At 47.8% G+C, this 17,732-nt stretch overlaps 1 protein-coding gene and 1 long non-coding RNA gene across 14 annotated transcripts in view; one reads left to right on the top strand and one right to left on the bottom strand.

Moving 5' to 3' along the window:
* Positions 1 to 17,732, top strand: part of SMARCA2 (SWI/SNF related BAF chromatin remodeling complex subunit ATPase 2) — a 124,714-nt gene that overhangs the window by 44,656 nt on the left and 62,326 nt on the right. For 8 of the 13 annotated variants that reach the window (XM_083483281.1, XM_083483286.1, XM_083483287.1 and 5 more), the window contains 6 exons: positions 2,782 to 2,835; positions 7,990 to 8,120; positions 8,372 to 8,429; positions 12,432 to 12,532; positions 13,149 to 13,299; positions 15,743 to 15,906. In XM_083483281.1, the coding sequence (XP_083339407.1) occupies positions 2,782 to 2,835; positions 7,990 to 8,120; positions 8,372 to 8,429; positions 12,432 to 12,532; positions 13,149 to 13,299; positions 15,743 to 15,906 (659 nt within the window). The remainder of the gene's footprint in view (positions 1 to 2,781; positions 2,836 to 7,989; positions 8,121 to 8,371; positions 8,430 to 12,431; positions 12,533 to 13,148; positions 13,300 to 15,742; positions 15,907 to 17,732) is intronic. The other 5 variants (XM_083483285.1, XM_083483274.1, XM_083483282.1 and 2 more) reach the window with 1 other exon arrangement.
* Positions 17,581 to 17,732, bottom strand: part of LOC310697133 — a 237,521-nt gene continuing 237,369 nt past the window's right edge. The window contains exon 4 of the long non-coding RNA XR_014520942.1: positions 17,581 to 17,624. This is a non-coding gene — a long non-coding RNA (uncharacterized lncRNA). The remainder of the gene's footprint in view (positions 17,625 to 17,732) is intronic.

The raw sequence follows: 17,732 nt of genomic DNA, 5'->3' as shown, positions 1-17,732 counted from the left end.
GGGGTGACCTGAGAAACACGATCCAGGACCCTCCCAACAGATGTCAAAGAGAACAACAACTACCATGTTTGATGTATTCCGGGATTTTAATATTTTGTTGGAAGCTGCCCAGAGTGGCTGGGGAAGCCCAGCCAGATGGCCGGGTTATAATAATAATAATAATAATAATAATAATAATAATAATAATTATTATTATTATTATTATTATTATTATTATTATTATTATTATTAAACCCGAGTAACGCGGTCCAGGTCCAGGAGTCAGTCCGACAGGGCCAAGGCAGGAAACCAGGCAAGGACAGGGACAGGATCTCAGGCAGGATCTAGCATACAGCATTGTTGCTCCCGCAACCTGGGGCGAGGTCCGACAGCCTTTTATCTTTGTCGGGGTAACGGCCGGTCCTGATCCCCCGGCGACTCACCTCCCTGTTTTGCCCAATGGCGAGCACTCCTCCTGCGAGTACTCAGGTCTCTCCTTCTCTCAGACCTTTGTCTCTGCAGCTCAGGAGACGTCGGTGGGTTACTAGACCCAGGGGCCGCCTCAGCCTCCCCTGACCCAACCGGTAGTGGAGCAGCTGTAAGTGATGGCCCAGCTGAAGGCAACGGAACTGCAATTAATCCAGAATGTGGCAGCTAGACTGGTGACTGGGAGCGGCCGCCGAGACCATATAACACCGCTCTTGAAAGACCTACATTGGCTCCCACTTTGAGCACAGTTCAAAGTGTTGGTGCTGACCTTGAAAGCCCTAAATAGCTTCGGCCCAGTAGACCTGAAGGAGCGTCTCCACCCCCATTGTCCAACCTGGACACTGAGGTCCAGCGCCGAGGGCCTTCTGGCGGTTCCCTCACTAGGAGAAGCCAAGTTACAGGGAACCAGGCAGAGGGCCTTCTCGGTGGCGGCGCCTGCCCTGTGGAACACCCTCCCAGCAGATGTCGAGAAAATAAACAACTACAGTGGTACCTTGGGTTACATACGCTTCAGGTTACAGACCCCGCTAACCCAGAAATAGTACCTCGGGTTAAGAACTTTGCTTCAGGATGAGAACAGAAATCGTGCTCTGGCGGCACGGCAGCAGCAGGAGGCCCCATTAGCTAAAGTGGTGCTTCAGGTTAAGAACAGTTTCAGGTTAAGAGTGGACCTCCGGAACGAATTAAGTACATAACCCAAGGTACCAGACTTTTAGAAGACAAATGAAGACAGCCCTGTTTAGGGAAGCTTTTAATGTTTTATGCATTACTGTATTTTAATATTTTGTTGATAGCTGCCCAGAGTGGCTGGGTATGTATGTATGTATGTATGTATGTATGTATAAATAAGTAAATATTTTATTATTATTTTCTAAGGTGGGGTGAGCACTTTGAGTTGGGGTTAGAAGGTTGTAGGAGGAGGGATCCGTGAGGCCACGTGCTGCCAAGCAGACTTCTCAGACTAGTACCAAACTGAGGGTTAAGTCTTGAGATGGGGAATACATGAATCATGATTTCTCGGTTCCATTGAGAGACCATATTCTTAGTCTTCAGAGTGATATTTCACACTGTTTTTGAACGATCCTTCTTAACAGCATTCAACCTTGAGCCAGGCGAATACAATGTGTTGAATTTTTGTGTGTGTTTCTGATCTTGGAGAAAAGACATTTAAATGGAAATGAAATATCTGGTGCCCTTCCGTTTATAGTCTCCCTCTTTGTTGGGAGTCTGGCTATGGCTCATTTCACAAGTGTCCTAGTTTTGAGCATGCCGTTCGAAAGAGCATCCTCACGTCTGGCCATTTTGGGGTTCTTTTATTTGGGAGAAGGTGGCCCTTTTCGTATCACAAACCTGGACTTCTCAGCTCCCCGCAGAGGTTTCCGTGTCCTGTATTTAACATCATTTTGCCTTATGTGTTCTGGGTCCCTTTTGATTTGCTCAGCTCGAGGGCGAAAGAGACTCAGCCCCTTGCCTTACATAGAAAGGCAAAATACCTTTTTTTATGTGAAGTTCTGCCTTAACTTGCAGTTCTCACTGTACAGTGGTACCTCGGGTTAAGTACTTAATTCGTTCCAGAGGTCTGTTCTTAACCTGAAACTGTTCTTAACCTGAAGCACCACTTTAGCTAATGGGGCCTCCAGCTGTTGCCGCACCGCCGGTTCTTATCCTGAAGCAAAGTTCTTAACCCGAAGTACTATTTCTGGGTTAGCGGAGTCTGTAACCTGAAGCGTATTTAACCTGAAGCGTATGTAACCCGAGGTACCACTGTACGTGTGTGTCAGTGAAAGAGCGGGAAAAAATGTTCATCGTTTCCCCACGGGACGCGCTTTTTGTTGTTGCCTGATTCTGATCTACTGTCTTTACAAACAATAAATTTAAACTGCTTTTCGGTAATGGATTATATAATTACTTGTCGCTAAGCAGAGCGAGAGGAAGCAAAAGTGGGAAAGGAGGGGAAACGAGAGCTGCTTCCCTTTGCATCTTATTTTATACCTGGCATTTAAGAAGAGCCCATCTCTTTAAAAATGGCTTTGTTTCCATTCCTAAGGTGAGTCAGAGAGACCATCCCCTTCTGCTTGAGAAGTTTGAAGGCTACAGATTTTCAGTTTGAAGGCTACAGATTTTCGCAATAATTCAATTGGAAGTTCGGGATTTATGAGGCACCCCTTTTCCCTGAAGCTTTCCGCACTCCCCGTGGAACAGTGAAATGCATGCAATATTATTTTGGCCCATTTTCGCGGAGTGTGGCCTGCAACCGTATCCCGGTTTTCTTAGCTGAAACGTAACTTCTTGCCCGGTGTGCTTTGATTTCAGAAAGCAGAGGACAGTACAGAAGGCATGGGATCTGGACTTGGCCCTGATGGAGAGGTAAGGAGTCCAGAAGGCGTTTCAATACATTGCCCTCCGTTCGTGATAAGCAAAATGCCGCAGTTGCTCACCCAATGTGCCAAGGGACTTCAGAGAGCAGGGCCAAGACACAGAGGTGGGGCTCCTTCACTTAGTATGGTTTGCCCATGAAAACCACGTCAGTTTGACCTACAACAACTTTGCAAATAAACAAGGATTTAAGGCTTTTAAACGAGCAGCAAGGTGACTTTTACAGGTTATTTATTATTATTTTTATTACCAGTAGTATTAATTAATTAAAATTTGTATACCGCCTTATACCAGCAGGTCTTAGGGTGGTTCTCAGGATAAAACCACAATATAAAACACAAAATGCATAATAAAAACAAAAGCATGAGCCCCCCCAACCCCCATTATAAAGGGGCATTGGATGTCAGTCAGCCCAAGGCCTGGTTAAAGAGGAACATTATCGCCTGGCGCCTGAAGGTGTACAATGAAGGTACCAGCCGGACCTCCCTGGGGAGAGCAATTTCACAAGTGGGGGGGCCACTACAGAAAAGGCCCTGTTCTTGTGTTGCCACTTTCCGGACCTCTTGTGGCTTGGATTCCAAGTTGCCCTTTGATCGAAAGGAAACTCCTGCTGACAGAAATGGGTGGGTGGGTGTGATTCTTATGCTGTTCCAAAAGATCTCCCCAAACTTTTATTTGGGGGGTTGCTGTGGGGGGGGGGGAAGCGTGCAAACCACCGCCTCCCTATCATCTGCAAGGATGCTCTCCAATCAGAGTTCTGTTCTCAGGATCTATTTATGTTTTTAAATCTGCCTTGGCCATAAGCCCACAAAAGTTTAATAAAAAACCCCTCGCTTTTGAGGGTTTGCCCACCGGCTTTTGATGTTAAGTGAGGAGGAAATTCAGAGCGTGGCTTTCCTGGCCTGCCAGCCAACTCACTCGCCAGCGTGCCAGGCTATTCATTTGCCTGTGTGCCATTTAAATTGTATCCCTCCAGCACCACTGGTCCCATGGAAAATGGCTTGAACATAAAGAATTAGAACATAAATGATACAGAGGCTGGTGATGAATTAAAATTATCTCCTGCTGCGTGAAATTATCTCCATAATTTGCCACAGCAACACGTTGATTGTAAACGACTGGTTTCCATGTCAGACTACCATCTCACATAGAACTAGTAAGAAATAAAATATTTCACATTTTGCAATTAAGTAATTTGAAGGCGCCATTCTATAGCTGGGAAACATGTTTCATATTAACTTCCATGTGGTTGGCATTGCTTAAACAATGCACTCTGGAGTCAGTTGTACGATATTTTTGTTTCGTTATGGGAATTTATTTTAGCTTATACCCCCTTAAGTACCCTAGCTAATCAAGCAAACAGGCATCAGTGGTTTTGAAGTTTGCTGTGTTTTCTGGCATGCAGAAAGATGTGTAGCAAATTGGTTTAATGGAAGACACTGCCCAACACTTCTAATTGAAGTTTTTAATGAGTGCCCTTGCCGTTAATGAGCTATCTCACTAATGAGCATGCTGCAGTGCCCTATAAATGACTTCCGGAAGCTTCCGTCTGCGTGTCTGTTAGTATCTTTTACTGGAGACGTGACAGATATTATTTTTTGTTAGTGTAAAAGAAATAGGGGAGGCATAAGGCATGAGATTTCTAATCTAATACTTCGTATCCTATCATTAAGAAAGAATAATACTGACAGTGCAATCATATAATATCTACTCGGAGGAAGTCCCACTGATCTGTAAGATTAGAGCCTTAAAATCCATCATATTTATAATAATTTTCTTTATAAATAGTAAGAAGGGAGCAGAAATTAAAATGATCCATTTGGAGAAGCTGATGAATTCTTGTGGCTTCACACCATATTTCCTCTAATGTCTTTAATGGTGCTTATATTCATAATCTGCATGTGAATAGTTTGGTTCGATGCTAACTGTCACGCATATTTGAAGTCAAGTAATAATTTGCACTGAGAGTAAACTTTGTAGGTGGTTTTTTGGGTGGGTAAAATAAATTTCTTTCTGTGTTCTTGTTTGCACATCGCATTAAACCATACCTCGTTTCAAACAAAGCATGGTTTAATGGGAAAGAGGAGCGTGTTGTGGGGAACACAGCTCAGACACAGTTTTTGTGGCGGTCCTCTCCTTCCAACCGCTGTGCTGCAGACGTAACAAGCCAGAGACTTGTAGTTTGTTTCCTCCCAATAAGCCATGAGTTGCAACCAAGGTTTATTCCGATCACGCTTCGGAGGAAACAAAACGAGCAAGATACTAGCTTGTTTTATTCGTGCTGTGGCAGAAGTGGACGAAGATCATTGCTATATTTTTTGAGCAACATACTCCAGTACACTGTTCGCACTAAACAGTTTTAAAAATTGAATTAATGTGACGTGAACTTGGCCGGTGTGGCTTAGCATTGCAGAACGATGCGCTCTGTGGCTGCCTATTTGCTCTCAGCTTCAGTCTCGTCGTAACCCAAATTGTGGGGGTTGGGTGGAAGAGCCAGGCTTTGGGTAAGGAGAACTGCGCCCAAAGTCTCTTCCAACTACAGTTGTACCTTGGAAGTCGAACGGAATCCGTCCTGGAAGTCCGTTTGACTTCCAAAACGTTCGGAAACGAAAGCGCAGCTTCCGATTGGCTGCAGGAAGCTCCTGCAGCCAATCGGAAGCCCCGTCGGATGTTTGGCTTCCAAAAATAGTTCGCAAACCAGAGCACTAACTTCCGGGTTTGTGGCATTCAGGAGACAAAAAGTCCGAGAACTAAGCTGTTTGAAAACTAAGGTACAACTGTATATGACTCTGATGGGACCAGGGCCGGATTTAGGTTTGATGAGGCCCTCAGCTCCTGAAGGTACTGGCGCCGTTTCTATGTCCAGCTGTCCTTTGTCAACAACAAATGGTCACTGATTTTTGTGTTGAATATATGCTATAATGGTAATTTATGGACCTCATAGGTATCTCAAGCCATTTGCCCATGTTGCCCTGCAACCAGTCCATGCAGAATGTAGGCACCCTATATATAGAAAGGAGCAAACCAGTGATATTTGAGGGAGCAGGCTAGCCAGCGGGGCCCATGACTTACATCATAGGAGCCTACACAACACAAAACACAGTTGCTGTATGTAGGTTTCATTTTATTTGTTTTTTATCTTATATTTTGGAAATGTACATCCAGTCTTTTTTTCCTTTATTTTTTTGGAGGGCCCCCCAAGAGAGTGGGGCCCTAAGCTAAAGCTTGTTTAGCTTATACCAGTGTTTCCCAACCACTGTTCCGCGGCACACTAGTGTGCCGCGAGATGTTGCCTGGTGTGCCGCGGGAAAAATTAAAAAATTCGAAAGATTTTTTTTTTTTAAAGTCAAATTTCCGATTGGGGCGCCGTCACTAGATGACCCCTGGGGTTCCCTCCCTCCCTCCCGCTCTGCGCCTCCCTCCTCCTCCTCCTCCGGGGAGGCCCTTCCTGGCTCTCGGCCAAGGCTTGGTGGCTGCCACTCACTCACTCGCTCGCCCACCCGTCCCTCCATCCCTGCACCCGGCCTCTCCCCCTCCGTCCCCTCGCCCTTGGGCTCCGCGCCTGCGCGGGGTGCCGAACTACGTTTCCCAGTGTGGCCTGGCGGGCCGGGCGTTTTGTTTGAAGCGCTCTTCTCCCGGCCATGGAATGAGCGCGGCGGCGGCGGTCGGGCGGGCAGGGGCTCTTCCGCACAGACCCCGCGCAGCCTGCCTGCGCCCCCGCGGAGATCGGGCGGCAGGATGGAGCCCGGGGATCCCCGCGGAGGCGGAGCGGCGGAGGCTGCCCCCCAGGTAGGGCTGCGTCGGGGGGGGGGGTTATTTTTGCAATGCTGCATCCGCGCCGGAGGGGACGCATCGGACCGCGGGGAGACCCCTTGGCGGGCGTGCAAGGCAATGCATGCGTGCAGGCGTTGCATGGAGTGCAGTGCAATGCAATGGCAACGCAGCGCCCTGCATGCATGCATGCATGCAACTTCCACCGGCGCTCCGGACTTGGTAGGTGAGGGGGGTCCCCAGTGGGCGGCAGAGAGAGCCGGGAGGGCGAAGGGGAGCCGGGGGGAGCAGCGCTGCTCCCCGAGCCGAGCCCGGGGGGAAACTTCGGCATCGTTGCGCCGGGTGTTGGAAGCGGAGGCTGGCGGGGGCCCCTCACCTGCAAAACCTGGTCGCCTCTCATATATTTCGTGCATTGCATTCATCGCCCGCTTTCTCCTCCAAGGAGCTCCCGGGGGCGCGCGTGGTTCTCCCCGTGTTATCCTCGCAACAACAGCCCTGCGAGGTGGGTCAGGCGAGTGGCCCAAGGGAGCACCCAGGGATTGTCCTGGCCAGGTGGGGTGATTTGAACCCTGCTCTCTGCCCGGTCTTCGTCCTCATTTAGCCCCCACATGTGCATGACTGTGCATGACTGAGGTTTTCCCCCCTCGTCTTGGCTATGGTGTGAGTCTGTGCTGTTAATTAATGGGGTTCTGCCTTCGGAGAAGATGAGCCAGCCCTCAAGGAGGTGATTATGTAATTTGCTAGCAATTCATGTCCCTCCCGGCGTGACGCTGCACGCTGACGTCACGGGGCTGTAATGGTGGTGTGCCTCGAGATTTTTTTCATGAAACAAGTGTGCCTTTGCCCAAAAAAGGTTGGGAAACACTGGCTTATACGTAAATCTGACTCTGGGGTTGCGGCGCTCATCTCGCTTTATTGGCCGAGGGAGCTGGCGTACAGCTTTCGGGTCATGTGGCCAGCATGACTAAGCCGCTTCTGGCAAACCAGAGCAGCGCACAGAAACGCTTTTTTCCTTCCCGCCGGAGCGTTACCTATTTATCTACTTGCACTTTGACGTGCTTTTGAACTGCTAGGTTGGCGGGAGCAGGGACCAAGCAACGGGAGCTCACCCCGTTGCGGGATTCGAACCTCCAACCTTCTGATCAGCAAGTCCTAGGCTCTGTGGTTTAACCAACAGCGCCACCCGGTCAGGGGTCCCTTTACCTTTTTTAATCTGGCACAGGATTGGAGCACCTAGTTGGCTTGGATTTCTGTGCAAGTGACGGCCACGTAGCTTGCAACTTTGGACTTGCCGTGACTAAGTTTGCCGTTCCTCTTCCAAAGAGAGAAGCTTCCTTCCACGCCTTAAACTTGACGTTTGTCCTTCAATTCCAGCCCATTGATGAGAGCAGTCAGATGAGTGATCTCCCAGTCAAGGTAACTCACACTGAAACAGGCAAAGTTCTCCTTGGACCCGAGGCTCCTAAAGCAAGTCAGTTGGATGCTTGGTTAGAAATGAACCCTGGGTAAGTAATTCTGCGTACCCCACAAACCCACCTTGCCTTGCCTTTAATTGTACCGCATTGCACTGCACTGCATAACCTTGATTGATTTCGTGCTGCCTTTCTGGGCAAAAACTTGCCCCGAAGCGGCTTGCATCAAAATCATAGTATATCCTCTGCCTTTGAAATATTTTCAGATCTGTATTCTGTTTGTTTCCAAAGCTTTCTGATACACACATTTATTATTTACTCCTCTGCCTGTTTCTTCCCCGCAGATATGAAGTTGCACCCAGGTCAGACAGCGAAGAAAGTGGTTCTGAGTTTGAGGAAGATGTAAGTGACTGCTTCCTCTTGATACATGTATTTATCCAAAATATTATTTAATGCAGGGGTGCCCAAATTTTTTTCAAAGAAGGCCAGATTTGATGAAGTGAACATGTGTGAGGGCTGACCAAAGCTTTTTTTTTAGGATTGAAGTTGTTCAGCTTTTTCTAGGATTTTACCCCAGGACATATACTGCCATGGGGGCCAGATTAAATCGACCGGCGGGCCGGATTAGGCCCCCAAAACAGACTTTGGACATGCCTGATTTAATGTAATTTCCATTCTAGGGACCAGAGAGTCAGATAAAGCATATAGGAAGCTCACTCTGACCATTAAAATAATTATTGCTAACACTGCCAGATAAATAAGGAGAAAGTAGCCTCCTTAGAATAGATTTCAGTGCTTTTTAGACCCTCCTCTCGCGGCTTGCGCTGTTAACTGGTAATGAGCTATTTGTGTGGCTTTCCTTGTCTAAACAAGAAGCTTCAATATGATGGGAGGGAAATTGCAATGCTACAATCCAATTAATTAACAGAGAAGATAGATTAGATGATATACGTCTTTAGGCCATGAAGGAATGCAGATTTCGTTTTGATTTCCAGTGACCGTGAATCGCTATAAACAGTGGGCTTTGTTTTTCTTGAGATTGCTCTCCAAGAAAGCAGATATAGGTTGTTAGTCCTTGGCATAGTTATAGTATCCTGTCTGCTTGCATCAACGTTACCTGCATACAAGACAACTTCTATTTCTCAGGAAAGTGTTATCTTTTTAATCAGTCCCTCATTAAAATACAGTAATGCACCAGAGAGTGGGGAGAGAGAAATCTGAAATGCAGCTGTTGGTATATTTTGCCACTTTAGCAATCAAGCGGGGATTCAGTAATATGCAAAATGGTGTTTAAAAGCATTGTAAGTAGAGACTTGGAAAATGTGCGCAGTTGAAGAACAGCAGGAAAAACTGAATATGCTTTGATTTCTCTCTAGCCTTTAGAATGCGGCACTTTTGGGTAAGAAAAAGTAAAAGGGAGCCTCTTAAATAAATAGGGCTTGTTCTGCCAAGGTTGCCTCTTCCTTCTTTGGCTTAGCATCCAGAGCTCACCTAAGGGGCCCCCACCTGGTTCCTGCTGATTCCAGGAGCAGAGGTCCAGCCACCCAGCTTTGGAAATACAGTGGTGCCTCGCAAGACGAAATTAATTCGTTCCGCAAGTCTCTTCGTCTTGCGAGTTTTTCGTCTTGCGATGCACGGTTTCCCATAGGAATGCATTGAAAATCAATTAATGCGTTCCTAGGGAAACCGCCTTCAGACCAGGTCCGGGGACAGTCTGTCCCCGGACCTCTTCTGAAGGCTGGGGGGGGGGGGACAAGGGCTTTTCTTCCCACCCCCAGCATTTTAAAAAACCCCGGGACAGCGGAGGACTTCTCCGCTGTCCAGGGCGATTTAAAAGCCCCTGGGAAGGCAGGCAGGGGGGACAAAGACTTTTGCCCCCCGCCAGCCTTCAGAAGAGGTCCTGGACCTCTTCTGAAGGCGGGCGGGGGGCGAAAGTCTTTGCTCCCCCCCCTGCCTTCAAAAGCCCTCCGGGACAGGCAGGCAGGGGGGAGCAAAGACTTTCGCCTCCCGCCCGCCTTCAGAAGGTGTTCCCGCCCCACCGCCCGGCTTCGGAGGAGGTCCGAGGACAGTGGGGAAGACGCGCTGCGCTTCCCCGCTGTCCCTGAGATTTCCCTATGGGCTGTCGTCTTGCGAAGCAAGCCCATAGGGAAATTCGTTTTGCGAAGCGCCTCCAAAACGGAAAACCCTTTCGTCTAGCGGGTTTTCCGTCTTGCGAGGCGTTCGTCTTGCGGGGTACCACTGTACAATGGTAACTTGGTTGTCAAACTTAGTCCATTCCAGAAGTCCATTCCAAAACCAAGGCGCACTTTCCCATAGAAAGTAATGCAAAGTGGATTAGTTCAAGACTTTTAAAAACAACCCCTAAAACGGCAATTAAACATGATTTTTTTTCTATCTAACGAGACCATTGATCCATAAAACGAAAGCAATAATCAAGGCACTGTACTATAAAATAAATAAGACAGTATTGTAGATGATAAAAAATGAAAATTGCTATTTTATTCTTGCCTGCACTGATGATAGTCATTGTTTGGATGGAGGGCTTTTATCCATTTCCTCAGTCACACAGTCGGTCAGTCAGTAGCTGAACTGGGTTCCTCACAGTCACAAAAACCAATGAACTGCAAAAGTCTCAAAAACAAAAATACAAAATAAATAGCAAAATCTAAAGCGCCAAGCTTAATCTGTCCCAGAAGTCCGTTCGACTTCCGAAATGTTCAAAAACTGAGGCGCAGCTTCTGATTGGTGCAGGCGCCCGGAAACAATCGCCGATAGGTGCATTGGACATTTGGCTTCCGAAAAACGTTTGAAAACCGGAACACCTACTTCTGGGTTTTCAGCGTTTGGGACCCAAGGTACCACTGTATTTGCATCAGGATGCTCTGAGGCAGCCTTTCGCCTTGGCCACATAACTGCTATGGTCAAAACTGAGCCATGATAACTGCCGTGCAGCTTAATTGCTTACCGATTAAATACTTGCACACCCAGGGAAGGCACAGTAAAAAGGCAGAAATCAGATGAACAGTCCTTAGTATCTGAACACGCTGAGAGCTGCCTTTTTTTTTAAACAGTGGAAAACATTGCCTTGTGGAACAAAGTATTCTGAATAATTTCTGATTTTAAAAATACTAAGCAGCGGTTCATGTAAGAAGGCCCAGTGACATTTAAAGCTTCACTTCTTCTTAAATGATGGCCATCCTGCTATCACAGAATTCTAAATTTCATGTGACGCACCATGAGGTGGAACTGTGAAACCGAGTTCAGGTATTGTAAAGGCAGAAAGAGTGAGGAGGGGAAAAGCAATGAAGATGGTAAATCTGGAAATACCGTATTTTGCGCCCCATAGGACGCTCCGGCCCATAGGACGCACCTAGGTTTTTTGGGGGGAAATAAAGAAAAAAAATATATTTTCCCCCCAGGTGCGGGGCTGGAAGAACCAGGTCGGGGAACAGTGGGAAGGCACGCTCTGCCTCCCCCCCAGCTTGTGGGGCTGGCGATGGGGAGAAGTGCGCTGATCCCGGAACTGCAGGCAGCTCTGCGCCGCCATCCGGAGCGGGGCGGGGCTTCGCCCCCGGCTCCCGGTGGCCGCGCAGAGCTGCGCTGATCCCAGGACTGCAGGCAGCTCTGCGCCGCCATCCGGAGCGGGGCGGGACTTAGCGCCCCGCTCCCGATGGCCACGCAGAGCTGCGCTGATCCCGGGACTGCAGGCAGCTCTGCGCCGCCATCCGGAGCGGGGTGGGACTTCGCTCCCCGCTCCCGGTGGCCACGCAGAGCTGCGCTGATCCCGGAACTGCAGGCAGCTCTGCGCCGCCATCCGGAGCGGGGCGGGGCTTCGCCCCCGGCTCCCGGTGGCCGCGCAGAGCTGCACTGATCCCAGGACTGCAGGCAGCTCTGCGCCGCCATCCGGAGCGGGGCGGGACTTAGCGCCCCGCTCCCGATGGCCGTGCAGAGCTGTGCTGAGCCGGGGACTGCAGGCAGCTCTGCGCAACCCTCGGAGCCGGTCTCCCGAGGTTTGCGCAGAGCTTCCTGAAGCCTGGAGAGCGAGAGGGGTCGGTGCGCACCGACCCCTCTCGCTCTCCAGGCTTCAGCGAAAGCCTGCATTCGCCCCATAGGACGCACCCAGATTTCCCCTTCATTTTTGGAGGGGAAAAAGTGCGTCCTATAGGGCGAAAAATACGGTACTTTACAAAATTGTAAAGCAAAATATCTATCAAAACCACGCTAAAACCTTATTCCTGTGACAGTGGGCAAACATTAGCTGGGCTTTCTGTTGGGAAGGAGCCTTTGGTTTCAGTAAAACAAAAGCCCAGAGTGTGAAAATGTGGGAACTTTGCACTTGGAAGGTTCCGAGTAGCAGCAGAGTTTTTGCGCAAGTTTGACAGCTGGGCTGCCTGTTTTCTGCAGGAAGATGATGAGGATTCAAGTAGGCAAGAAACAGATGAAAAGAGACACCTGGATCCAAACAGCGAAGACGTTCCAGAAAGAGACGCTAAGAAGATAATTGAGTGAGTCATTTGGGAAGCAGACCCTTTTGGGCACGGCTAGTTCTTCTTTCTTTCTTTTAAAATAATTTTTATTGAATTTTACAATTTTATAGTCCACGCAGTCATCACTATCGCAAAAAACATGTATAAATCCCAACTCCCTCCCCTCATTTCCCTCAACTTCCCCTTCTGGATATTTAAATATTTGTTTCTCCTGCCTGTTTTATTCTACCTTAACTTTGCAATCATTTACCTAAATGTCATTGCGTTCATTTTCCAGTTAGCTTTGCTGAAGTGGCGAAGCTAACTGGAAAATGAAGAGACAAGGACGATAGAGACTTTAAAAAGAATGGGGAACCGTTTATGTTGTATTTACAGAAGTATTGTAAAGAAGTAGACTCACTAGCAGGGTTTGCATAAACACTTCCAGTTAAGAAAACAAATATAAAAGTTAAGATGTAACAACTGGGAAAATAATAAAATGCAAGATATGATTTGGGGAAAGTGGTACAAAAATTATAAGAGTGCAATAACATTTGGGCACGGCTAGTTCTGTGTCCTTGTGCAAGAGCTAGAAAATCTTGAAGGAATTGTGCAGTTTAAATAAAGTGCTTCCTTTTCTGTTCTCACTTTGCAGGACGGCCAAACAAGATGTGGACGATGAGTATAGCATGCACGAATACAGCGCAGGAGAGTCTCAGTCGTACTACACTGTGGCGCACGCGATAGCCGAGAGGGTGGAGAAGCAGTCTTCCCTCTTGATTAATGGCACATTGAAACATTACCAGGTATGCACCCCAGGGGGAGATGATGATGATAATTATAATCATAAATTATTATTTATACCCCTCCCATCTGGCTGGGTTTTCCCAGCCACTCTGGGCGGCTCCCAACAGAATATTAAAAACACGATAAAGCATTAAAAACTTCCCTAAGCAGGGCTGCCTTCAGATGTCTTCTAAAAGTCAGATAGTTGTTTATTTCCTTGACATCTGATGGAAGGGCATTCCACAGGGCGGATGCCACCACCGAGAAGGCCCTCTTCCTGGTTCCCTGTAACTTGGCTTCTCGCAGTGAGGAAACCACCAGAAGGCCATCGGAGCTGGACCTCAGCGTCCGGGCAGAACGATATATCCTTCAGGTCTACTGGACCGAAGCCATTTAGGGCTTTAAAGGTCAGCACCAACCCTTTGAATTGTGCTCGGAAACGTCCTGGGAGCCAATGTAGGTCTTTCAAGACCGGTGTTATATGGTCTCGGCGGCCGCTCCCAATCACCAGTCTAGCTGCCGCATTCTGGATTAGTTGCAGTTTCCGGGTCACTTTCAAAGGCATCCCCACATGGAGCGCATGGCAGTAGTCCAAGCAGGATATAACCAGAGCATGCGCCACTCTGGCCAGACAGTCCACAGGTCTGCCTTTCATGGGTGCACTGATCATAAAACTCCCCTCCATGGATCTCTACCATAGGTGTTCTCAAACATTGTCCCAGTCAGTTTCCCTGGAAACATTTCAGCTTCACTGACTGATTAAGAATCAAGCAACTTTGGTTCTCGATGGTTTCCCCTGAATATTTTAAAGCCGCCTTTCCTATCACGGGGCTCTGGATGTTGCAGGACTACAAATCCCATCATCCTTGACCATTGAGGGTCCTGGCTGGGGTGGGTGGCGCTTGCAAGCCAAACCCTCTGGTTGGGAATTCTGCTTTCTTCCTTTCTGCATTATGTTGCCTGGCTGCAGTCCGGTCAGAAGGGGGGAAGCTTCCTATCAGTAGCACATTTTTCTTATCCCGGTGTTTGAGAGGTCCTAGCCCTTAGGGCTTCTCTGCAAAGCTGGCGCAATTTGAGTGCCCTTTCTGCTCAGACCTCTTGTGGCCACAGGAGGTTCTGGTTCCGGAATGGCTGCATACAGAAAGGTACATGGAGCTCCTGGCACTGTACTTTCTGCATGTTTCAGCCTCGCCCATTATGCTGGGAGATGTCATGGGCTGGGTTCATGGCTACCAAAATGCCCTCTCTCCTTGAACCGTTTCATGGCAACATGCATCTCAATAATAATGTTTTATCAGCTGCAGAATTCAAAATACCTCCCAGCAATTAATGAGTTCAAAGAGGGAACCTGCCATAATAATAATAATAATAATAATAATAATAATAATAATAATAATAATAATAATAATAATAATTTGCTTATTTATATGTCGCCCATCTGACTGGGTTACCCCAGCCACTCTGTGCAACAAAAGAAAACACAATACGATCTTAAAAAGATCCCTGTACAGAGCTACCTTCGGCTGTCTTTTATAACTTTATTTCCTTGACATCTGATCGGAGGGTCTTCTATAGGGCGTGCACGACTACCCTACATGAATACTCCTTCCCTTTTCAGCATTAACTGTGGTTTTAATATTGCATCAGCACTCCTATGAATCATGGCTATTGCGAATCGGTTTCCCTCTTAACCATGGTTTGTAGGCCCTCTTCACTTCCGGTTTCGAACTTGGTTCACATGGGCACCCTGGTTAGCACACTCCATGGTTAACATTCTAACCATGCTAACCTTCAGACCATGGTTTTGTGGGCAACATTAGCTACAGCTGGTCAATCGGACAGAACAGAAGACTGTGGTTGCAGCAGCCTGGCAGTGGAGGACAGTGTGCGCAACTTTCCAGTCCTACAAACCATGGTTTGAAGTATCATTTGAATTGAGTCTAAAACATGGGAAGGAGCACGCATGTCCAAGGCTGGCTTCCACTTTGCAAACCATGGCTACATCTTCACTGGACTTCGCTTTTTTAATCCCCTCAGTTTCTCCTATCTCCTGATTAAAACTTAGCAGCTTTAGGAGGTGGGTTTTTTCATCATGATGCACCAATATTTAATTGATTCTGTGCTCTTTATAATTTATTCCGAAGGAAGAGTCAGGGCCGTTGGTTGCCACCTGCAAGTTGGAGAATAGAGATTGTTCTAAAAGTAAATCAAGAATGTGTAACCCTGGAAATAGACATTCAAGACACAAGTTAAGAGCCTGCAGTGTGTTGCAGTGCGAGCGGCATTCATCTCTAGCCCTGTGCCCAAAGCGTCCGTCAATAAAAGCTGTGGCATACAGAGCTGCAGGGCATCACGCACAGGTTGTAATATCTGCGGCTTATTTTTCATGAAAGCCGAGGCGCGAGATCAAAACTTTGCTGTGCGCAGACTCCGGTTAATCGAGGCGATTCTCCTGCATTTCAGATCCAGGGCCTGGAATGGATGGTTTCTCTGTACAATAACAATCTGAATGGGATTTTGGCTGACGAAATGGGTCTCGGGAAGACCATACAGACCATTGCCCTCATCACTTACCTGATGGACCACAAACGGCTCAATGGCCCCTATCTCATCATCGTTCCCCTCTCGTAAGTAGATGAACTCCTCCTAATGATATTTTTCTACGCCGTGCAGATTGGCCCATTAACAACGTGGACTTTATATATATATATATATATATATATATATATATATATATATATATATATATATATACACATAAAAGCACACGCTTAACAGTTTGACGAAGCACGCAGGAGGCTGTGCTGAGGGGGGACTCTGGGCTCCCTCTCTGATTGTCTTCCCTTCTTCTCACATGTCATTGGGGACCAGATGGCTGATAAAAAGCATTTAGCATTATTGTGCTTTTTAGTCATTAAAGCTTCTCCCTCCTGTGAGTCACAAGGGGGGAGCGAGAGAAATGCACGTGTTTCCTATTTTATGCGACATCCTTTTCCCTTTGTTTTTAAAGAATTTTAGCACAGCTGCTAGATCTGTAAAGGGGGTGCTCTCAACTGGCACCCTTTGCGGCATTGCAGCACCCTTGGTTCATAATACAGTGGTACCTCGGGTTAAGTACTTAATTCATTCTGGAGGTCCGTTCTTAACCTGAAACTGTTCTTAACCTGAAGCACCACTTTAGCTAATGGGGCCTCCTGCTGCTGCTGCTGCCGCACCACCGGAGCCCAATTTCTGTTCTTATCCTGAAGCAAAGTTCTTAACCTGAAGCACTATTTCTGGGTTAGTGGAGTCTGTAACCTGAAGCGTATGTAACCTGAAGCGTATGTAACCCGAGGTACCACTGTAGTCTTCCTTTTCCTCCTTTTGGTGTCAGTACCTCCTAGCTGTGAATATTTTTACTTGGTGACTCACCAGCCACCTTTTGCAGCCGCCCTAGGCTCTGTGTAACGTTAGATTTGAAACAAACACAAAATTAACATCTCAGGGCCCAGATCCCCAGGAGGGAATTTTTTTCTTGGAAACATTGAACTTTGGGGGTGGAAAAACACCCATATTGGTCTTATTAAGGTAGTGGTTTTAGTGAAAGCCAGTCGGCTGCATTATAAAGCGATCACGCCATCAAGTCAGACCTGCCTTGGTGCAGGTGTGCCTGGGCTTGCAGAGCACCTGATCACCTTTCTCCAAGGATGTCTGGGGGCTCTTCCTTCGCACCCTCCCAAATCAAAAGTCTGTAATCGAAATAAAGGACACCACTGTCTTTGACCCGGTTGCCTCACCGCTTTAAACGGCAGTTGCGCAGAGCAGTGGTTGAAAGGTGAGCTTGCGGCGTCTGCTCTTCTCCTGCCTCCACACTGCCAGGTGGACTTCAGGTGACGTCGGATGCCAAGTGCCCTCCACACCAGGGGTGCCTGAACTTTTTTTCAAAGAGGGCCAGATTTGATGAAGTGAACATGCGTGAGGGCCGGCCAGCATTATTGACCTTCTTTAATGATTGAAGTGGGACGTGGGTGGCACTGTGGGTTAAACCACAGAGCCTAGGACTTGCCGATCAGAAGGTCGGCGGTTCGAATCCCTGCAACTGGGTGAGTTCCTTTTGCTCGGTCCCTGCTCCTGCCAACCTAGCAGTTCGAAAGCACGTCAGAGTGCAAGTAGATAAAAAGGTACTGCTCTGGCAGGAAGGTAAACGGCGTTTCCGTGCGCTGCTCTGGTTCGCCAGAAGTGGCTTAGTCATGCTGGCCACATGACCTGGAAGCTGTACAACGGCTCCCTCAGCGAGTAAAGCAAGATGAGCGCCACAACCCCAGAGTCGGCCACGACTGGACCTAATGGTCAGGGGTCCCTTTACCTTTAAGGATTGAAGTAGTTGAGCTTTGTTTATGATTTTACCCAAAAGTTGTTGAGCTTTTGAAGTTGTCGAGCTTGTTTTAGGATTGACGTTGTTGAGCTGGTTTTA

The sequence above is a fragment of the Podarcis liolepis genome (genome assembly GCF_965112155.1).
Source record: "Podarcis liolepis genome assembly, chromosome: 17".
NCBI classification, from domain to species: domain Eukaryota; kingdom Metazoa; phylum Chordata; class Lepidosauria; order Squamata; family Lacertidae; genus Podarcis; species Podarcis liolepis.
This window is presented reverse-complemented; position numbering and strand designations above follow the sequence as displayed.